Genomic DNA, 23,844 nt, shown 5'->3' with positions numbered 1-23,844 from the left:
ACTTTTTTAGCAAACCCTAGTCTAAAATCCATTGAAGGTAGCGCTTAATTTATAGTTATAATGCATATCATATAGCACAGTCACATGTAGGCAAAACAATTTGGTAGGCAGTCCATGCAGGGTAATCATCAAGGCCTCCCTCCAGCCCTGATCCTTTCCTGTACACTCAGGAACATTTGGAGGTAAAAACTCATCCTTGTAGAAGCCAACAGCCGGGTTTAGAGCAGGTGTAGTTGGAAATGGTCAGCTTGGCTCTTTCAGGAAAAAAGGCTTATTGCAGCTTGTGCTCTGCCTGTATCTTACCAGGATGTCTGCCAATTGGCCATTGAACTCCACTTCTTTGTCCTGGAAATAAGTGGAAGCATGTCTAGCCCTTTAGGTCGTCTCACAGGCTCAAACAGCAGGTGGTGTCCTGAGTTTTTTTCAACATGTCCAGAGTGTTCTGAAGAGGGTACTCAGGGGTCTCACATTCATGCCTTGCTCTAGTCTGTGCTTGACTCCTGGTACGTTCCTACCCAATAGGGAAAAGGTTCCCAGGGAAACATTAGCCACATTTGCAGCAGGTCTTGTGTGCCCTACTCCAAACCATCCCACAGTGCCCAGCTCTCTCTAAATGCAAGACAGTGAAACCATTCTGTCCTTGTGCAGAAGAGTCTTTGTGCCCACCCCAGATGTATGGCCAGGGAAATGAGCAGCACCTCTGTTGTCACTAGAAACCAGTTTTGGGGGTAGCTCCCTTCCCACTTAAATGGATCCTGTCTGACTAGGGAAACAAAGAAAGGGGCCTGCCCAGGTGTCAGATAACATTTGCATGTGACAAGGGGGACTGCTTTGAAGTTAATTAAGTTCCTGGGCAACTGCCCAAATGGTCATCCTGCCAGAAGAACAGTAAACCTCACCACACCCAGGCCTTTGTTTCTGCTCAGAGAGCAGCTTTCACAGCTTATTCAGCCCTGAGCACTCACAGGGCTGCAGCTGGAGCTAATGAATATCAGCCTCTAGAGGCCTTAGCAATGGAAAAGCTAACTTTCTAAAAGTATATTTTCCTTAATTTTTTTTCTACAAATCTGACTTCACCAGAGAATTGGGCATTTTATATACATTACAATAAGTCCAAGAATTACATTTCCCATTGTTTTCCAAGCCGAATAGCTTTTAGGTGCCAGTCTATGTAAGGAAATGTTTAATTTTAACTTTTTACTTTTAAGTATCATGGGCTATGGGGTCTACATGTGTGACTTATTAATATTTCAACAGGAGGCTAAGACCTGTCAAAGAGTTTATTTTGACAGGTCAATTTGCAGTTTTGAAACCTGCACAGTCAAGCTACAATGTTTACACTGTCACTGTAGTGGATGGCACAATAGGTGCTACGGTCCACAAGTGACATTAATGTTACAGGCCCTGGGTACACTTTGAACCATATAGGACATGTAGGTAAGATAAATATGGCAATCAGGAGTACACCAATGTTCACATATTGTAAGGGTCAGGGCACCTGCACTAGGGCCTGGTTAGCAGAGGCCTAGTGCACAGAGTCAAAAAACCAGCAGCGGCAGTCCAGAAAAAATGGGGTTAACCACATAAAAAGTTAAATTTTCCTAGTTAAACCTGCTGTGGTCATTATTAAAGACCTTATTACACTCAGCAAGGCATGACTTGTCACAAAACACTGACACTTGGGAATCTGCAAAATCTATGTTCATTCAGCTTAATATAAGACTTCCAAATAACAAAATACAAGTAATATTGTACGTAAACAAGAAAAAGAATCATGGTGGCTTAAGTACTTCAACATCTTTTAATGTAAAAACAACTAATTCACTATTCTAAATCTAGTCCTGGAGTACAATATTTCCATGGCCATTGATGCCTGAAAACACAAGTATTATTTTAGGTCTTCAGTGTGTGTTGGAAATACTTTATGCTACATAATATGAAAAAAGGAAGTAAACTATATTTGCGCCTGTCACTTAACTCACTATTCCTATCTCTTCTCCAGCTCCTCTTTTGCTGTTTTTCTGGTTCATAATAATAGTTGGTGTTAAAGGTCATGTCTTGAAAGAATATTGGGGCATATTACCAAGCAATAGCGATAATTATCGCTATTGCTTGGTTAGAGACAAAAATTTACCGCTGAGCTGTGGCAATTTTTACCGCAAATAAACCTTGGTATTACCAAGGTTTATCGCAAATGCGATAAAAATCGCCGCAATGCATGAATATCGTTGAAAAGTCAGCAATATTCATGCATTACCGAGCTAATGCTCTTAGCCATGTTATCCACCTCCCATTGGATAACATGGCTAAGAACTGCTCAGGGCAGGTGTTAGCTTTTGGAGATATTTGCGCTTAGCGCAAATATCTCCAAAAGTTGGTAATAGGAGATAGCGATGTTAGCGACTGTTTTCAGTCGCTAACATCTTGGCACGCCCACTTTGCATGTCATTAGTGATAAATATCACTGACATGCAAAGTGGGGCCCAAGATGGTCGCTATCTCCTACTAGCTGTCGCTAACTGGTGTTAGCGACAGCTAGGTAATAGGGAGATCATTTTATCTCCGCTTTCTTGGCTTTTAAAGCCATAAAAGCAGATATAAACCCCCTTGATAATATGCCCCATTGCTTCCTATGACATTTCAGAATTTTAACGTGACATTGAATTTCTTTTTTATATATACTTGTTTATTGCTTTCAAGTAGTTACTGCTCACTCATGGCAGATATTTTGCAAGTAGGGTCATGAAAAAGGAGAATGGTAACAAACGTAAACCATGGTTGGTTAAACAATAAGCATAGGCAGAACCAGTAAGTCTGAGCTCAATGTGCTAACATATGGAAACAAAGCATTAGCACATTAAAAGTAAGACACATGTAAGAAACAAAAGCTGGTCTACATTGAAGTTATCCCTGCCTTAAGTTCTGTCACATGTGTCTTTCAATGTGAAATGTAGATGTGATGGGAAGGGAGTCCTCATTGTTAGTCTACCATTTAAATGTCATAGAAAGGATTGTAATTAAGGATCCCTAGCTTAATTTCATAGCGAAACAAAAATAGAATGTAATGAAGGTAAGGAAGCCTTCAATACTGGCCACTCTTTGGGGCTTATTTACAAGAAACGCGTCAGTTTCCCTGCGCCTACATGCAAAATCCTTGCGCCACCATGGATGTGCTGTATTTACGATACAGCGTACCATGGCACAATGATTGACAGATGTGTCAGTAATTCTGACGCATCTGTCAGCGCAAAAGTCACGCATTGCTGGAGCTGTGTCGCAAGTATGATGCAACTCCAGCAATGGTTGGGGAGTCCTATACTTAATACACTGAGTCATTCCTTACGCCTGCCCCAAGCAGGCATAAGATTTTTACACAGTGGAGTCCTAGAAGTGGCACAGTAAAATCTTTTAGATTTCACTGCGTCACTTCTACAAGGCTGTCTCTTGTGGGAATGCCCACCCTGCCTAGATTATACCTGACGCAGATATAATGTGGCGCAGGGGTTTACAAGGTGACGCATCTGCCTCGATGCTTCACGTTGTAAATAGGCCGCAACCTAGAGCGTAGTTTACACCACTGCTGCGTCACAAAACGTGACGCAATGGCGGCGCAAAAGTGTTGCAAGGGGCTTGTAAATAATCTCCTTCTTTTCTATAGAAAAGACAGATGGGATGTCAAGGTAGCCTTTATCTGTAAATAGTCCCTTCTCATACTTTTAAAGTTGAAAAATACCTGTACCCTGTGGCACTAACTCGTAGCTGCCTGGAGGGAAGGATGAGCAAGGAAATGAGGAACAACACACAGAAGAACGGAGGATAATTAAGAGGATGCCAGTCGACTTCAGAACTTGGGAATCGGGTACGAGTTTCGGCATCGACGCTCAATATCCTGTGATTCTGGGCAAATCACTTAATCTCCCCGTACCTAACAATGTGAACATGTCAGTCTGTAACGCAACTAGTGCTCATGTTAAGCGCTCTGGTTATCTCGGGTGGAGGTCACACTATATAAACATAACAACAACAAAAAAAGGAAAAAGAAGGGGAGTGGAACTGGAGAGAAGAAAAAGCAGGATAAATGAAGAGTAAGACACACACGAATGATGGGGAATGAAGGTGTACAAGAGTACAAAATAAAGGGAATGTAAAAGTGATGTGAATGAGCGTGGTGGAGCCAACAAAGAGGCCTGCAGTTGTACAATAGTGTATAAAGCACTTCAGTGCAACTATTGCATTGGAGCTGAGAAGGTACACTCTAACAGCTTATAGCATTAGATGAGCGAATGTCAGATGCTGATCTTATACTTGTGGTCCTTGTATACTTTATTTTTAGTCTCCCAGGTAAGGTCTGTCACTCTTAAAGGCTTAAGAATGACTGGCACAAAAGAAGGTCATCCAGAGAGCACTGACACAACTGTTAACTTCAGGTTAAAAAAAAACAGGCAAAAATGGAAGCATTCAATTAAAGCAAGGCATATTAAGAAGACAAACAGGACCTTTGAAGGAAACAAAAATCCACCTGAATGAATGAGAGAGAGCAACTGATCTGACACAAAGCTGCAAGACAATGAAAGCCACCCTAAGCTGATTTAAATACTGAAAGGTCATCGCGTCACCTGGTAGGAATGTCTCCATTTTTGTTTGGGCAGCAAATAATTCCTGAAGGTAAAGAAAAAGAACCTTCTCCAGCTTCAGATATGAATTGGATCCAAGCCTGTTTTTAAAACACTGTGGGGCATATTATCAAGAAAGGTGATAAAATTATCGCCGTTTTAGCGGCAGAAAACTGCAGCTAAAACGGCGATAATGGGCTTGATAATATGCTCTATGAAATTCCAATTGAAGCCCATGTTAAATGTGAAGGCCATTTAACATGGGCTTCGATTGGAATTCCATAGAGCATATTATCAAGCCCAGTATCGCCATTTTAGCAGCAGTTTTCTGCCGCTAAAACGGCGATAATTGTATCGCCTGTCTTGATAATATGCCCCTGGATCCGGAGCCAAGGACGGTGGACTGGTGAATCCTGTGCAGATGGACCACCACATGTACAACCTGATTTGCAGCTCTGAATGTTCTTGGTGTGGGACTTGACATCAGTCACCTGCGTTGGAACTCGTGTAGTACTTGTACGGCTCAGAGGGGTTGGGTGAATTTCTGAAACTGAGCTATTCTTTTGTGGGATAGGCCAAGATGCCAATGGCTGAAAGAGGCTCATCAAAAATGTCAGTGGGTTAAAGGGGAAGACTCAAAGCATACTCCAAGTATAATAAAAACAGTGGGCCTCATTTATGAGGCCCCTTGCATCATCGGAACGTCACTTTTTGTGATGTTCCGTGACGCAGAAACCTGCGTGATATTTATCAGGCAGCACTAAGCCACTTTTTTTGGCTTAATGCCACCTGATAAATATCAGTCCCTTTAACGCAGTGTTCTGTGTTAAAGGGGCGTGCAATGGGTGTACTGGGGGTGTTCCCAGCAACATTCATGGCCTTTTGACACTGCCCCAGATTTACAAGAAACCGTAAATCTGAGACAGTGCCAAAAGCTTACGCCTGGAGGAGTAAGGGAGGCTCAACGGTGAGAAATACCTTTATTTCTCCTCGTTTTTCCTTTTTCTATGTGAAAGCCTCTTGTGATTATTTTTGTACAGAAAGGTTTCCCTTCCTGTACAAAAATAATCATCCCGCAACGCAGGCATCCTTGCACCATTGTGCAAAGGTGCCTACGTTGGCGCAGGCAGCCCATTGTGCGCCGGCGCAGGGAAAAAGGACAGGAATACGCCATATCTTATAGATACGGCGCATTCCTGCCCTTTTCTTTTGCCGTAGGGAAGCGCAGCAGGATTTTTCGTGTTTTTTTCTTTTAACACAGGCCCGACACAATGTGTTGGGCTGGTATGTACCGTACATTGTCAATCATGATTCGCATTGGATTGTAACCCAAAGTAAAGAAAAGCAGCGCACTGCACTACCTTCCATTACTTTACATCAGGAGAGCCTTCCATTGATAGAGCATGGGCCTTCCCATGTAACCACCTATGGGTTTGGATACAAATCCCTATCAACAAAGAACTGTAGACAGGGATTTGCGCAAATCCCTAAATCAGACTTATTACTGAGAAATATTTTTATTTCCCCTCGTTTTTCCTCTTTGCTTGTGTGGTTCTTGTACAGCACACATACTAGGAGGAAAATGCCTTAACCCCTTCGATGCTCATGGCGAGCTCAGCTCGTCATGAGGTACACCTCTCGTACACTCATGACGAGCTGAGCTCGTCATGAACAATGGGAAATATTGATGGTCAGCGCACAGGGTAAATCCGCACCGCACCCATGGTGTTAAAGAATTGTTGTTGTTATGGAATGGACAGCGTCCTGCACAAAAACTATGCTGACCATTAACACCCTTGCACTCTGAAAATCAAGATCTCCATTTGGGAAAGTATATTAAAAGATATGATTTAAATATACATTTTAATGTTTAATATAACTTTAAATTAATTTTCAATGTTATTTCAGAAATAGTAAAATACAATTTTACAGCACATTAAAACCTCTACTTGAATGTGCATTGAATGATGAAATAAACATTTATAAATTCATAATCATTTATAAATATGAATTTGTAAACAATCATTTTACAAATGATAGGCGCATGGCAGCTATAAAAATTGGTTACTGGTTGAGAGGGGTGAAACTCTACTCAAGCAGCAACCACAATTCCTGTCAAGGTGAAGTCATAAGCAAACCCCAAATTAACCTGTGCTCAACCCTCTGGTTGCTTGCCACAAAAGCAGTCAGGATTACTTTAGAATCAATGTGTAAAGGATTTATACAGCACTTAAAACAGTAGTAATGTTAAAACACAACACAAGAAAAATCCTGAACCAATTTAGATTAACATTTAATAAATTATTTGAGACAAGAACAACAAAAGTCCAATCAGTAGAACCAGAGATATGCAATTTTAAAGGTTTAGGAGAAAATAGTGCCTAAAAGCACAAAAGGCCAACTGTTGTTATCTGGTCATGCCGGACTGGAACAAAGTTACAAGTTTAGGGTCACTCTGATGGAATGTGGGCTGAGTGTTGAGTCCAACTTAGGCCTGCTGAACACTATACCTAAATTCGGTTTGCAGATCATTGTGAGTTCCTGCAAACAAGATGTGCAGCGGCAGTTTCGAGGACCTACAGGTCGGTGATGTGAAATCTTGCATTAAAATGTAATACGTAGTAGCGGTTCCGATGAGCTGCAGGTCTACGATGAGAGGTCCTGTGTCGAAGTGCATTGAGCAGTGGTGGCTCCAATGGGCTGCGGAGTGATAGGTCACGCTGAATCTCGTTTGCTAAGACTACAGCTTGGGTGGCAGAGCACCTTTAAGCCTAGATCCAAGGGTCCAGGACTGGGATGGCACCTCTTGGGGGAACAAACTCACAGCAGGCAGACTCCAGGTACTGGGTTCAAGGCAGTTGGAGCCTTTTCTGTCCCTGATGCTCTGATCAGTAGGCCAGCCAAAAAGTCCTTGGAGTTACTCTAGTGGTTCTGGGTTCAGGAGGCAGTTCCAGCCCTTCTCAATCAGGCAGCATAGTAGCTGTCCTTCCTGCAGAACAGTACAGCAATCCTTCTGAGTCTTCCACAGTTCAAGAGGGATTCTGAAGAGTTGGGTCTGAGGCACTTCAAAGTAGGAAACGTTTCTAGAGGCTTCCACCCCCAGAGGTGCTTGAAATTTCCTGTCTCCTTACCCTGACCCCTGGTTGTCTGGGGGCATAAAAGACTAATGTCAAATACTTTGTGAGTGTGCGAAGGCAGAACCTTTGGAATGTTCCATATATAGTAGATGACTGCTTCCCCCTCATATAGTCAGAGATGGCCAACCCTGCCAACACATATTCCATCTTTGTCTCACTGTCTGGGAGCATTCCACAAAGAACAACTGCCAGCACACCTAGTCATGTGACCCAGGATACATACTGCAGACACCAAATGGTTGATACAAGAACATGCCAACTTTCTAAATGTGGCATTTTCAAAATAGTGACTTAAAATGTGCCTTTACTAATAAAGAGGGTTTAAAATTACTATTCCTTATATACCAAACTCGACATCCCTACCTGCTCCCAACTGAAGATTACCACTTATTAAATGTAATAAGGTAAGCCAATGTTATCCTATGGTAGAGGTAGGCCTCCCATCACTGAAAAACAAATGTAGGTGTTTTTCACTACAACTAAAGCTCAAAAGTAAATGTCCAACATTTTAATTACACTGCACCATTTCCTTTGAGCTGTGTAGGGCCTACTCTTGGGGCGACTTATATGTACTATAAGGAAGGCTTTAGACCATGGCAAATGTTTTTTTTTTGCTGAAACGAAATCACAGTTTAAAAATGCACCTACAGACTGCAATGACAGGCCTGTGGCATGTTTAAAAGGTACTTAAGTGGGTTACACAATAAGTGCTACTGACCCACTAGTAGCATATAATTTACAGGCCTAATTACATGTAATACCACTTTACTCGGGTCTCACAAGCAAATTAAATGGGACAATTGGGTGTAAGTCAATTTGACCATGGTCAAAAGAGAGAGAACAAGCACTTTAGCACTAGTTAGCAGTGGAAAAGTATGCAGAGTCCTTAGAGCAAACAAAAACAGGCTCAGAAAACAGAAGGGTGAAGACAAAATGTTTGGTGATAACCCTGCAGAAACTGCATAGTCCCACAGCATCCAAAAGTGTGGCAGGCGCAGGGAGAGAGCAGAACAATGTTGCTTCTTAAGTAGATATGGCACTGTTCTGCTCTCTCCCTTTGATGCAACCAGGTGCAGCACCTTTGCTTGCATCAGGATGTGTACATCCCTGGTAAATCTGGCCCTTGGAGTGTTAAATAGACATATGCCAGGGCTGACGTCTCTCTAGACACAGAAACAAAGGGACGTTATGAAGGTAGATGATGTATTCAGTACAAAATTACATATTTAACTTTTTTCTAATTTGCTCAATTTCTATTTGCAGTGGCCAGAGCTGTTTGAAGCAACAACATCAATATTCTTATTTTGTGTAAATAAGAACACTGGTTTTTGTCTACATAGACTAAATACAACCAGATTATGTACGCTTAAAATAACACTGACTTACAAATTGAGAATTTGAGCCAAAAAGCTAATCTATATGATTTGCTATGTTGTGCTACAGAGCACCTCTTTGCAGATTAACACAATGTAGGATGTTAATGCAATCCAGCCATGGGTAGGATGAAAACTACAAGTAAATAAACAAGCATGAGCAAAGCCAATATGTCTCTACTCTAAAAGGCAGAGCTTTTGGCTTGAGCCCAGGAGGCTGATTCTCACCAAAAAATGTCACAATGTGTTTCAACCTCAACTCCAAAAAGTAGAATGGATGTCAGAAAATAAATTCACCAGCAAGTGGTGCCAATGCACTAACATACAACACAAGGGGGCATATTCTCAAGGAGCTATCGCTGAGTTGTCAGCAGTTTATCGCAGCCAAAGTCGCGATAACTTTATCTCCCCATTCACAAGCAGGTGCTAACAGCCCATATAACCAGTTTACCTGCGATAGCAGCCACAAAAACATCGCCACAGATGACCTCCGCAACTATCTCTAATGAGATGCAGAGAAGGCGTTCCCGTGCAAAAAGCCGCAACAACACCATGTCACGACATTCTCAACGACCAGCCAGATTGTCGATAAGACCACATAACATGCGATAAGGCGCGTTAGCAGCAGGAAATCAACACCTGCTCTGAGCTGGTGTAAAGTCGGACGACAGCCTGCACCAGAAAACGGAGCCCATGCCAGAGCCACACTTGAAGAACAACAGATGCCATGGAGCTACCTATCATGCAGATCGGAGCCCCAAGAGGGCCACAACACCCACCGCCATCATCCCCAGAACCCCCCTCCCTACCCACTCGGAACCCAAACGCCCCCACTCTAGACCAACACTGAGGCAGCGCAGACAAAGACAGCACCAACCTCACAGACCCAACACCAGAGAATGTCATTGCCCACCACAGGCTCAAAGGGACAACCATCCTCCACACCCTGACCACCATTGCCCACAGGCTGATGGTACCAACACAGCGGACAAACAACGTCCCACCTCAGACAAAGCTGCTGGCCGTGATGCACGTGTTGGCCTCTGGTACCTTCCAAACAACAACTACCAGAGTTGAAACAGTTGTACTGGAAGACTAACGGAGTTGCTCACACCTGTCGTGGATGCCTTCATCTGCCTGATATCCTGCTCAGCTCTCCAGGCACCACTGACTCAGTGCACCGCAACCCATGGACGTTACTGATTGAGTTTTGTGCTGTGGAGAGGTTACGCAGCAATTTCAGCTCAGGCAGTGTGGGAGACCTGGGACGATGATGAGGAAGATGATGCAGGTGTAACACACCCCACTGCAGCTGAATCAGGTTTATCCCGAAGGGACACAATCCTGGACAATTTCTGCACATGAGCCCGCTCAGCTCTAGTGCACCAACCTCAGTGCACGGCAACTCACGGACACTTCTGTGTGCATATTGGGTGACCTCTATACTTGCTCCGGCTGCATCCATGATGCTCCGCAGTTGTCTCTTTAATACTGGTGTTTTCAGTTTTCGTTGTAATGGTGTTCAGTGTTCACATCCAGCACAGGTGTCACTGTATATACGGCCCTGCCAATAAAGGGGCCGGGCGCACGAGGCGGTACCCAGTTGCACAAACTATCTGCATTTGTCCGTGTGGTCATAATGTATGCATGAGTGCCCCGGGCCCTACAACATTACATTGTGCTGTGTACAGCGGACGCAAACATGTCCCCGTAGGCAGCGGGTTGAACCTTGGACATGTAGCTTTGTCGTCACCCACTCAATATGCAAGAGGAATGGACCTCGGGACCTCGTACACCGGTCCAGCGTGGGTGTGTGAATGTTTATTGCGTGCCTCTGGGCGTGGTTCAGTACTGGAAATTTGCAAATGCATGTGTCTCTGTCGCAGTGTTGGTCTCCGTTGTGGGGTGTAGGTGATCCCTGAAGGGAACTGGACACCCACATATGTGATCTAGTTCGTCTTCCATGGGTTTTGGACCCCACCCGCACCTGTTCGGCCACCTCCTTTTGGCATTCTGACCCCTGGCATTGGGATGCCATGTGAGGCTCGGGGAAGTGTTTGGAGGCAGTCGTGGTGGCGGGTGCTTCCTGCTGTATGGTCTGTGCAGGGGCTGGGTTCTCCTCTATGTAGCTTGGCTGCACTGGTTCTGGTGGTGGGTTGCCTGGGATGTCCATCAGCTGTTGTAGGGCGTCGATGTCGAAGGTGTGGTGGTCCTCTCCAGTAGGATTGTCTGGTCTGCTCTGCTGGAGGTGTTGTTTGTCCCTCTGCAGTGTGAAGGGGAGATGCATGTTTATATTGTGTTGACATGTATGTTGGCTCATTGTTCTTGTTTACATGCAGACTGTTTGACAATGTACATTGTGACTGTTGGGGAGATACTGGATTTTGATGCGGGTCAGTGGTCATTTGGACTACATGATGGATGTGAGGTGGTACGCATACATTTTCCTCTCACAGTTCCTGCTCTGTTAGATGTAGTTTGTCTGTTCCTGCGCATGTGAAGAGTAAGTTGTGTCCTCTGTTCTGCTGTGTCGGGGTTGCACATTGTACCACAGTGTCGTCAATGCGGATGTGCTGTAATTGCTATGTGTGTGCTGCAGTGTGCCACGGGGATCGGGGACATGATCCAGGGTCCTTGTGGGTGTGCAGTGTGCGACACATCGTTGTGCATGTGTGCCATTGTGCCCATCTCCCCTCGGCCTCCCAGTCCCTGGTCATTACTCACCCTGCTGATGTTGTGTCAGGTCCTCTCGGGCTGTGTGCACATCTCCACACTGATGGCTTTGGCCTCCATTTCCTCCAGCTCCTCCTGTGGCGCAGGACTCCCACCTCCTGTCGCCGTTGCGGCCTTTCTGTTGGCAGCGGATCTGTGCTAGGTTTGGCTTTTCACATCATGCCAGCGCCTCTTGGCCTCCTCCATTGACCTCCTCGACACTCAGACTGCATTCATGTTAGTCTAACTGTGGGACAATTGATGGTAGGTTTCTGTCAGCTCCGTGACGCTGATCCGGTTTTTCTGCGGACTGCACCTCGTCTTCCTCTACCTCTTCTCCTTGGCCTTCCGGACCCTGTTGTTCCTTGCTGGTGGTCTGTGGGGCTTGTGGGGTTCGTGTTGACATCTGCACTCGGTCCGGGTGCATCCATGGTGCTACACACTTAGAATTGTTTTTGGTGTGTTCTTTTAGTTACTTTTATAGTGCATTTTCCCGCATGGCGCTTGGGATTTGCAGGCCTGTCGCTGGTTTTCGCTGCTATTTGTATCGCGATTGGCATCTTTGCAACTTTTTTTGCGTTCGTGTTTTGCATTTTTTGCGGCATTGCGTTGGCTTTATCACGGACATTTGACGCATTGTCGTGGGGCTATCGCATGGCACCGCCGTGTTGAGAATACAACGTTAACACAGCGTTATTTTACCTCGATAGACTGCGATATGAAGAGTTAAGCTACTTTTGCTGTAATTATCACACGTTCTTGAGAATATCCCCCTAGGTGTCCCAGGGCTTCCAATTTGTATGAGCTGTATCTCATAATCGATGCTGTGGTTACAAATTCTGAGTGGCAGGTGAACGAACATGCACAGAGACACACACACACCTCCTTACTCTTGGCTGTAACAGGGAAAATTATATTTTGTGTTAGTACCTAGGAGCACCTTTAATCTATGATATCTCCAGAACAGGAAAAGTGGGCAAGGTTTTTAAACTGAAGTGACATCAGGGCACCCATCCTCAGCTAAAAAGATACTATCCTAAAATCTAGAATACAATTTGAAAAAAAAACATTTTTTCCATCTGCTGGTGGTATCAGGCAATGCATGCTCCTGGAATGTGTCTGGTTGGCCCTCAACTCTCATTAAAATCTTGTATGTCCCCTGAAATGGGATGCTTGCAAACTTTAGTTAACTAAAACTTGCTCCTTGTCCCCTATTCAGGAAGCAACTTTTCTACCCGAGCCAAGCAATACAGTTTCCAGTGTAGGTCACAAATTCACAGCTTTCTCCAGAGTCCGAGGCTGGTTGCTTTGGTGAAAACAGTGACTTTCAGAGTACTGGCATTGGTCAGATGTACATTTGCACTGGTGCTGATTTTAGATAAATAAAATCTACTGTTTCATTTGAGAAAGTATTCCAAGTTTGGAACAGTCACATAATGGCACGGCCAAATCATTTGGAGTGCTATATTAAAAAAAATCAAAACAACAGCATCCGCAAGAGAGAGCATCTATGTAAGCTTTTCTTGGGTTCTAAGAAACTGGGAAAGATCACGTATAAAATCTAAAAAAAATCATCGATTCTGCAGGGTCATGGCAGACATCTTGAATTGGGCCATTGCGATCTCAAGACAGTCATTGACCAAGGATGGAGTTTCAGATGGCTACAGCATGTGGACTGGGCAGAGTATCATAACAACCAAATACCCTATGGGCAGAGCTCCCAAACAACAGAAATGGTTTGGCCTGTGTACAAAACTAGGTTGTTAAAGTAAAAGAAGAAGAAGTCTCATTATGATCTGTCTCTCTGCTCTCAGAAAGCCAAGATAACGTGATTCCTAGTGTACAAAAAAGTTTCTTTGAGGGATCCACAGCTTACTCTTGAAAAAAGCTTAGTACAGGCAGCAAAGTCTGCCTCGCAGAAAGTTCATATGGTTCATGATTGGCAAAACTACAACAATATCACAGTTCAGAAAAAATAATTTGGATAAACAGGATAAATGCTAAAGATTAAAATGAAATCAAAGCGCTTAAAAGAGGACGGTGGGATCAGTAGTTACAAAATTGTCAAAAAATGTTCTTCAAAAACAATAGGAACTAAACATCCAAAGCACGTCAATAGAGTGCAGTTTACTGGGACCTGGGACTGCAATGCAACAGGGTTGTATAAAGGGTGTTGTTTTATCTTTGTCAATATTTACTTACAACTGATACACACGTATTTTTGGTGGCCTCACAAAGGAGCAAAATTAGGTAAGGTTTTGTGAAGTTTTACATCAGTGCAAGGCAAACCGAGCCAGATGAATCTGATGCAAAAAGATTAGGTATGTCAAGTCCGCAATCTAGCCGTACTTTATGTCGTGATGGTAAAAAGCTTAGAGTCGGACATGCAAGATATAAAAGCATCTTCATCAGATACAGTTTGGGGCCTCTACCCACCTCTTGTAATTTACCTTTGCAAATTGTTCGGTAGTTGGAAGTCTTTAGCAGGGCAGTACTAAAATCTGTAGCTGGGCAGGCACCCATAAGTTCAGAAAACACATTTTCGTGGTCTGACTGGAGTGCTGAATTTGATGGCACACGTTCAAACCTGTTAATTTGTCCCAATCATTCTCAAGTGTCTAATTTTAGTGCTTTATTTTTGAAACAGCTATTTTCTTTAATATCTGTTGCTCCAAAAGACCACTACATCAATTAGATACTTCTGTGATACCAGACCATGGATCCACAGCCAGAGGTCCAATCATCACTGGTCCTGCAGATTTACTTACACCAGATGCAACTTTATCTGTCCTTATTTCAAGCATTCTCAGTCTCAGGCAAGACGTTCCACAGGATACAGGCTGGCAATAGACCTTCACCCATCCACCTTGTCCTCCATCAAGAGGGTGAATAACTTAGCAGCTTTTACAGTCCTAACATTGAATGCACATCTGTTCTTAGACCTTCACAAAGCAAATAAGAATTCCCTCAGCAGGTAGTCTTCTATATTCTTATTTTCCTCTCAGCTCTCTGACTGGAAAGGGACTGAGTGGCAAATGGTTCCCTCATCTGTGATTGGATTTGCAAAAACTCCTAAGTAACATAAACTAAAGTTCTACTAGAGCCATACCAAACCTACATTCTGCCACATCAGTAAATAGATGTTTCCTGAACTAGGCCATTGATTACAATAGGTATCCCAGAGTTCTGGGTGCTACATTTCAGTGAGACATACTTTTAGATGTACGTATCTTAATTTCTGTACAAAAATGTAGTAACTGACTCCAGGCTGTTTGTAGAGTTTAAGGAATATTTATTGTAGAAGTTACAATTCCAGTAGTTCAGCCTCACCTGGAGCAGCCAGCGTGCGGCTCAGCCCTTCTCAACAGTGGTTTTCATACACCAACTTTCAATGTTACATCATAATGTAATAGCCTCAGGTTTGGTCATATGTTTCTTTACATCTCTGTAACTAGCTGCTCAGCAAGCGTGAGTGTACCCGGTAGAATGTTAGTGTGATTGACATGAATGGAATGCTTGGATGCCTGGTGTGAGTGCTGTCTGTTGGGAGATAGGCTGAGAAGCTATTAGGCTGCTCCTGTGGGGTGCTTGTTCCAGACCTCTGCTTCCTGTCATCTAACTTATGGACTTAATAAACCGACTACTTAACTCAGCTATGTCTGCCTCAGCTACATCATTACTGCATATAGAGACACTGGAAACCATGTTGTCTATTTCTAGTCTTCTTTATTGGTACAGTTCAGGGTAGTATCAATCTTAGTTCAGCCAGCTCTAGTCAGGCACTAGCCATGTACCAGCCCCACCAAGAGCAGCCTGCCTAGCTGCTCAGCCCATCTCCAACTGTCTCCACTCATCCACACAGGCACCCAGGCATTCCACGCATCACAGTCACACCAACATTCCATTACCATCTCTCACTCTGGCTGAGCAGCGAGGAGGGCCTAGGCTGATTACATATACAACTCCCAAACATCTGTCTCTCTGTCTCTTATGGGAAGGTGATGGGCTCCAGTTACATGAGCTGAATGAAATGTACATATATGGGGTGAGTCAACACCTCTCCTAGGGATAAAAGTAATTTGTCTTATGCCTCTTACTTGAATCTGGGTTGCAATCAAATGCCAATTTCCCTGTAAGCTTGCATATAAGCTCACCATCTGTGGTGGTTCTTGGCACACCCGCAGGCAGGACACCATCAGACTGCAGACTAAGATGTTTAAGAAAAGAAAAAAATGACCTTTTCCATCTATAGACCCAGGATCAAAATCCTGCATCCATCAAGACCTCCCCAACGCTTATCCAATTTAGGGAAGAGTTGAAGGGTCACCTCTGCAAAGAACACTAAATCCCAATGCATTAACCGTAAACAACTCCGCTTCTTCTCCCGTTACCTGCTGACATTAAGCTTGCCTGTGACTATGTGCAGCACTTTACTGCCTTTTGGCTAGGCTTGCACTATAGAAATTACATATATATACCTTTCTACATAACCTTGTGAGGGGGCTGGAGGCTCAATGCGCTATCAGCTGAAACACTCCCAATCCAGCAGACTGATCTGCTGGTGAGAAACACACATGCATTGAGCACAGATGCAGAATCCAACAGCCAAAGAGTTCACCAAATGAGCAGATGCAACAGTGGCTTGCACTGCGCAAGGGCTTGTGTCTCCATGATGGTAATTCACATGTTACATTTTGGTAGCATATTTGGAATTTGATTGGATCAGACTATACATGTGCATATCCTTTGTTACTAATGTCTACAGCATATGAAAAAAGTTAAAAGCCGGCCAGAACATTTCCGCCCAACAGCGAGAGTCATGACATAAGATCTTACAATGGTGCTGTGTTTCAAATATCTATGTGTTCCTCCTATTAGAAGTGTCTATTTATGTATAATTTTAAATACACTTTTTACCTTATCTGTTGAATATGGACTTGCCTTTTAAACTTGTAGAGGATGAAGGCTCCCACTGCTACAAGGCAGATGGCGAAGATGACTAATATCGCCCAGTAGCCACTCCCACTTCCTATCCTTTGGGCATCTGAAAAAAAAAATACAGGGAAAGGTCTGTGAAGGCACTAGTGGAATCACATGTGAATATAGTTGACACTGGGGGTAAAATGGGATGTAGCAGCATAAATGACAATAACGTGGAAAAGGGATTTGTTTTCAACTTATTTCCATACTAGTGACCAAACTATCAGCATTAAAGGGTAAAAGACAATATTAATGGATATATAATACTTGAATATAATCCTAGATGTAGATAAATCCAAAAATCAGGAACCAACAAATAAGCTGTTTTGTACCGCTGTAGATTATTGTGCACTCAGCACAACATATGAGCAAGCAGCTAAAGTGTGGTGCATGTGCCCACCAAAACATTCATAACATCCTATTATAGCCTTAGAGCCCGACATAGCGGGATCTATCGGCCATTAAAGACCCGCTCCAATGTTAAAGGCCGAAGGTGAGGGCCTTTAACAAGAGAGTGGGCCTATAATGGCCGGAGCTACAGAGGGCTCTAAGAGAGCAGAATGTTCAAATTTGTAAAACAAAGGCCTCACGGAGCCTGAAGGGGGTTTGTTAACAGCAATAGCTGTGAACAAACACTGGAATGTTGATGCTCTGGGATTCTACCAGCCAGTAGAAGCCCGGAACACGCATTATCTTCAAAGGAGCGCTCAACATTTTAATGATTTAATGATGATTTCCGTCAAACAAATCTTGTCTAACGTTTAATATACCATCTTCAGGGAAGGGCAATAAGAACTGTTAATTACCACTCACCCCGCCAAGTCCCTCAGCAGCAATTATGAGCCTGAGCCACAGGCGAGGATGCCTTTGCCTAATGATGGAGGTAATTAATAGCCAATATAAATCTGTGCGAAATGGCTGTAAGGTTATTAGCAACTCTACCAACACAGAACAGGGACAGATACAGAAGCTGCCTCTCAGATGTGAATAGGATAAAAGTTGGACAGCCCTGTTGTATCCAGCACCTGCCCTTAGGCTGCGTGTGAGCTGCTCGTGAGGCAGGTGTATGGCCCACTGCGACGTAAGCACATCAGGGTGGGCAGTGAGTGGGCAGGCACAGAATGTTCACAGAGAGGGCCTATAACAGTAGTTATAACCCACAAAGGGGGCATTGCGATTGGCTGACCAGTACCTAATGTACTCTCATGGTGCTAATACCTTGCAATGCATTGTCAAGGAATTTAAATATAATGACAACAAAAACCATAGGGAAAATGCAGAATGTATAAAAGTTATCTGCATTTGTAAATAAATACGCATTTAGAGAGAGGTCTGGCAAGGGTGTGTACTTCCTCCTTTTTTGTTTAATTTGTACATTAACAACTTGGGAAGTAACCTTGCAAGAAAATATTCCGATCTTACCCAAGCTGGGCATCGGCAAATACTGGCCCTCCGCTATGCAGACAATGCAGTGCTTATGGCCCGCCCCACTTTGGCCCTTTAGCGAGTAATCACCGATTTAGTTTGTGAAAATTGATATAAATAAAACTTTTGCAATAAAATTAGGGAAAAGAGTTATAAAATGCAGTAACATACTAATTGAGAGCACAAAAATATTGCACACATCATCCTTTTCCTACTTAGGGATTCTATTCAACCAAGAGGGGAACTGGAGAAGTGCGGTGAATTCCAGAAGGCTTCAATTTGTCAATACTATGGTGGCTTTGCTTAATTTCTCTAGGAAGCTGAGTATCAAACACCCAAGAGAGATGATGACCATTTATAAGGCCAAATGTAGGACCACTGCTTTGTATGGGTCTGAGCTACAGAGCTACGTTAATGTTGAGTCATTACAGTTGGTAGAAAATGCCTACCTACGGAATCTTTTTGCCCTTCCGAAAGGTTGCTCCACCTTTGCTTGCCACTCTGAACTGAGTATTCCCTACCTATCAGATTTGATAAAGATCCAGCCTGCCCTGCTCTGGCATAAGATCTGGTCATCTGAGCACCTGGAGCTCAACCGCGCATTTGTGAAGGACTGACTTATTATTATTATTATTATTATTATTATTTATTTTTATAAAGCGCATAGTCACCCGGAAGTATCCCAGCGCTGAGGAACCTAAGAGACATGACTGAGGACTGAGTTAACGGGAGGAGCATAAGGGCTAGGGGAAAAGATGTGTTTTTAATCGTTTCCTGAAACGGAGGTAGTGGGGTTCCAGACGAAGATCTCGTGGGAGGGAGTTCCAAAGACGGGCCGCATGAACCGCGAACCGTCTTCCTCCTGATCGTGCTTTCCTAAACCTTGGGGCATTGATAAGGTTTTCTGCATTAGAGCGAAGGGTTCTTGTGGCTATGTAAGGGGTAATGAAGTTTCGGAGAATTGGAGGGCCTTGGTTATTCAGGGTTTTGTGCACCAAACACAGGGCTTTAAATTTAATTCTCTCCCTTATGGGGAGCCAATGCAGGAGTTTGAGGGCAGGCTTGGCCGAAGATCTGGCCGGGGTGTTGGTAATGATCCGAGCAGCGGTGTTCTGGATCCTCTGCAATTTAGTCAATGTTGCTTCCGGTGCACCCAAATAGATCGCATTACTATAGTCCAGTCTAGATATAATAAGACCCTGGACTAAAAGTTTTTGCGATTTCGGAGGAAGAAGGGGCAGGACTTTCCTCAAGGATTTAAGCAGACCGAAACAGGTCCCTACGACCTTTTTTGCTTGTGGGGCGAAGGAGAGCTCCGAGTCGATCCAGACACCCAAGCTTTTTACCTCTGTCTTTGGGTCTGGGGGGGGACCTAGACATGTTGGCCACATGTCCAACGGAAATGAGGTTCCTTTTGGGCCGAGTACAAGGACCTCGGTTTTTGCCCCGTTTAATTTTAGCGCTGATGTATTCATCCAGTGATGGACCTGCGTGAGGCAGTTAAGGAGATCGGCTTTCTGTTGTTGAGGGTGGGACAACGACACCACTAATTGGGTGTCATCAGCGTAGTTGATGACACTCACTCCGAAAGGGGTAATGACTTCCTCCAATGTGGACATATATATGTTAAATAATGTAGGGCTCAGGGAGGAGCCCTGAGGCACACCACATTGGAGGGGCATTTCGGAGGAGCGGGCGTCTTTCTCCCAGATCTGATAGGATCGTTGTGTCAAGAAGGATGAGAGCCAGGATATGGCTGTGCCTTCTAGACCAACTTTTGCCAGCCTTTCGATGAGGAGCTGGTGGTCCACGGTGTCGAACGCTGCACTAAGGTCGAGGAGGATCACTGCCACTGATCCTCCACCATCTAGCAGCGTTCTGGCTTCCTCTACCGCCGCCAGGAGGGCGATGTCCGTGCCCTGTCCTGGTCGAAAGCCCGTCTGGGAGTTTTTTAGCTTGTTGTTGGCTTCTAAATACTCTGAGAGTTTCTTATTGATGAGTTTTTCCGCAATTTTGCTTACTCCTGGGAGTAAGGAAATGGGCCGATAATTTGCCAGGTTATCAGGGTCCAGAGTGGGTTTCTTTAATAAGGCCTTTACCACTGCCTTCTTCCAACTCTGGGGCACAACTCCCTGTTGAAGTGACGTATTAATCAACTGGGTGAGGGCGAGGATGATGGAAGGGGCTACCTCTTTAAGCATCCGAAGAGGAGCAGGGTCTCTAGGGGAGCCACTTTTTATAGAGTTAAGCGTTGTTTGCACTTCATCTGAGGTGACCTGGCCCCATGTGGATAGGCCGGTGAGAGAAGTCGAATGAGGAGAAACGGTTTCTTCCCTCGGGTGCAAGGGGGGAATTGAATCCAGGATTAATTGTATTTTGTCCTGAAAAAAGTTAGCCAGTTGTTGGCATCTCTCTTGATCGGCTATAGGGTCAGAGGGGGGTCCATGATCTTGTACTGGTGGTTTTGAAAGTTCTTTCAGGATAGCGAATGATTCCTTCCCGGAGCCACCTGCTCTCTCTATTCTCTCCTGGAAGAACACGCTTTTGGTAATCCGGATAGCGGTTTTATAATTGAGAAGAGAAATGGAGTAGATTTTTTTATTCGCTCCTGTTTTCTCACGTCTCCATGAACGTTCGGTCTTTTTACATTCTTGCCGTAAGATTTTAAGTTCCGGAGTGTACCACAGAGCAGGGGATATCTTTTTTGGTTGCTTGAAAGTGGTGATTTTTGGAAGCAGAGTGTCCAGAGACGACGTAATCCAGTCACTGAATTGTTTATCTGCCAAATTTGGGTCCGAGGAAAGCTTAGGAGTGGACTCGGTCAGAGAACGGGCCCAAATATCCAGTGGCAATTTATGCCATTGGCGATCAGTAACCTGGGTTTTAGGCATAGAGTAATTAGACCTGGGGGTTTCCCAGAAAAAGGGGACGAGGAAATGGTCAGTCCATGGAAGGGTCACCGGAGGCTCGGTGGTCATCGTTGGAATATTGGAGAAGATAGGATCCAATAAATGGCCCTTCTCGTGGGTGGGCTCGTTGTTCATCAGACCTACCTCTAAGGCTGTGAGGTCATGTCTAATGTCCGCGGCCACACGATCCGTTGGGTCAAGGAAGTGGAAATTGAGATCACCTAATAACAGGAAGTTGGAGGTGGAGGAGGCTAGTTGAGAGATGGCTTCAACTAAGGAGTTGGGGAAATTGCCTGGGGCCCCCGGGGGGCGATAGGTCAAAAGTCCCGCTACAGTGAGGGCTGGAGTGATTTGAATGGAAAACTGGCCGCACTCACAATCTTCAATGTCAGCGTTCGTCATCCTGCAAACGTATCGTTGCCTGTGGATTATGGCTATCCCGCCTCCCCTCCCTTTAGGTCTATTTAACGTTTGGCAGAGATAGCCTGTGGGGAGAGCTGCGACAACATCCGGATCAGTGCAATCCGAGAGCCATGTCTCTGTGAGGAACATTAGGTCGTAGTCGTGGTCCTGGATTAGGAGGTTTATTTCGGTGGCGTGTTTCGGGAGGGAACGGCAGTTGAGGAGCCCGGCTTTCAGGGCCGGTGTAATGCTTTTGGGGGGAGGGACCGGATTGCAGTATGGACAGGTCAGAAAGATTTTACCTTCTGTAACCGTGTGGTGGCAGGGCAGGGTGGTTTTAGGACGCAGGGCTCGTAATGTGTCAGCTGTATACACCACTCGCTCCTGAAGGATGCCTGGCAGAGTAACGGGGCCAAGGGCCGTCCGGGTCCGGACGGGCCCAGACGGGCTTGCCTTTGGCGCGCCTTCGGCGCGCTGACGGCGCGCCCGCTGCGCCCGTCCGCTGCGCGTCCGGTGATTGCACATTGTTTTAAAGGGTTAAGGAGGGGGGTGGGCGTGGCCTCAGGTGGGCGTGGCCTTGCTTCCTCGCCGTAAATGGCGGCGGGAAATTGTTTGTCAGGGGTTTGCTCGTTGCAGCGAAGGAGTCGCTGTTTCAGCGTGTCTCTAGCCCGCTAAGCCTGTTTGCCGGGTGAGTGCGCTTTTTAAAAGGTACAATTTTAACGTGACACAGAAAATACAAAGGTGATTGTTTTTAAAATCAAGTTTTTCAGCGTGCTCCCGGCTTCCGCCTCAGGAGTGTTTCAGGTTCTGTCAGTTACACGCTTCAGAACGCGTATATATACTGAGGGGGGTGGGCGTGGCCTCAGGTGGGCGTGGCCTTGCTTCCTCGCCGTAAATGGCGGCGGGAAATTGTTTGTCAGGGGTTTGCTCGTTGCAGCGAAGGAGTCGCTGTTTCAGCGTGTCTCTAGCCCGCTAAGCCTGTTTGCCGGGTGAGTGCGCTTTTTAAAAGGTACAATTTTAACGTGACACAGAAAATACAAAGGTGATTGTTTTTAAAATCAAGTTTTTCAGCGTGCTCCCGGCTTCCGCCTCAGGAGTGTTTCAGGTTCTGTCAGTTACACGCTTCAGAACGCGTATATATACTGAGGGGGGTGGGCGTGGCCTCAGGTGGGCGTGGCCTTGCTTCCTCGCCGTAAATGGCGGCGGGAAATTGTTTGTCAGGGGTTTGCTCGTTGCAGCGAAGGAGTCACTGTTTCAGCGTGTCTCTAGCCCGCTAAACCTGTTTGCCGGGTGAGTGCGCTTTTTAAAAGGTACAATTTTAACGTGACACAGAAAATACAAAGGTGATTGTTTTTAAAATCAAGTTTTTCAGCGTGCTCCCGGCTTCCGCCTCAGGAGTGTTTCAGGTTCTGTCAGTTACACGCTTCAGAACGCGTATATATACTGAGGGGGGTGGGCGTGGCCTCAGGTGGGCGTGGCCTTGCTTCCTCGCCGTAAATGGCGGCGGGAAATTGTTTGTCAGGGGTTTGCTCGTTGCAGCGAAGGAGTCGCTGTTTCAGCGTGTCTCTAGCCCGCTAAGCCTGTTTGCCGGGTGAGTGCGCTTTTTAAAAGGTACAATTTTAACGTGACACAGAAAATACAAAGGTGATTGTTTTTAAAATCAAGTTTTTTCAGCGTGCTCCCGGCTTCCGCCTCAGGAGTGTTTCAGGTTCTGTCAGTTACACGCTTCAGAACGCGTATATATACTGAGGGGGGTGGGCGTGGCCTCAGGTGGGCGTGGCCTTGCTTCCTCGCCGTAAATGGCGGCGGGAAATTGTTTGTCAGGGGTTTGCTCGTTGCAGCGAAGGAGTCGCTGTTTCAGCGTGTCTCTAGCCCGCTAAGCCTGTTTGCCGGGTGAGTGCGCTTTTTAAAAGGTACAATTTTAACGTGACACAGAAAATACAAAGGTGATTGTTTTTAAAATCAAGTTTTTCAGCGTGCTCCCGGCTTCCGCCTCAGGAGTGTTTCAGGTTCAGACTTAGATCTGCATCCGCCTTAAAAATTCCCTGGCTAAAGTACGTCCATCATTTTTCGTCTGATATTGGTCACCCTGAGTACTTTGTCCACCCAGAGACTCTGAAAAGTATCTCCAGGAAAGCATTAAAGTTAGAGTGCATATCATTGCTGGGGGAATCGAGATTGTCTACTGAGTTACCGAAAACTTCTGTAATCAAGAATCAATTGATTCTGACTGCACATGGTATGCAACCTTATTTAGAAAATGTATTAAATGCGCAGCATAGATTTGTATTGA

General features: G+C 44.9%; 1 protein-coding gene across 5 annotated transcripts in view; it reads right to left on the bottom strand.

The window, feature by feature from the left end:
* Positions 1 to 23,844, bottom strand: part of SORCS2 (sortilin related VPS10 domain containing receptor 2) — a 2,087,100-nt gene that overhangs the window by 41,275 nt on the left and 2,021,981 nt on the right. For 3 of the 5 annotated variants that reach the window (XM_086964126.1, XM_086964127.1, XM_086964128.1), the window contains exon 25: positions 16,753 to 16,879. In XM_086964126.1, coding sequence (XP_086820252.1) covers positions 16,753 to 16,879 — 127 coding nt within the window. The remainder of the gene's footprint in view (positions 1 to 16,752; positions 16,880 to 23,844) is intronic. The other 2 variants (XM_086964129.1, XM_086964130.1) reach the window with 1 other exon arrangement.

This window comes from Lissotriton vulgaris, chromosome 3_2 (genome assembly GCF_964263255.1).
Source record: "Lissotriton vulgaris chromosome 3_2, aLisVul1.2, whole genome shotgun sequence".
NCBI classification, from domain to species: Eukaryota; Metazoa; Chordata; class Amphibia; order Caudata; family Salamandridae; genus Lissotriton; species Lissotriton vulgaris.
This window is presented reverse-complemented; position numbering and strand designations above follow the sequence as displayed.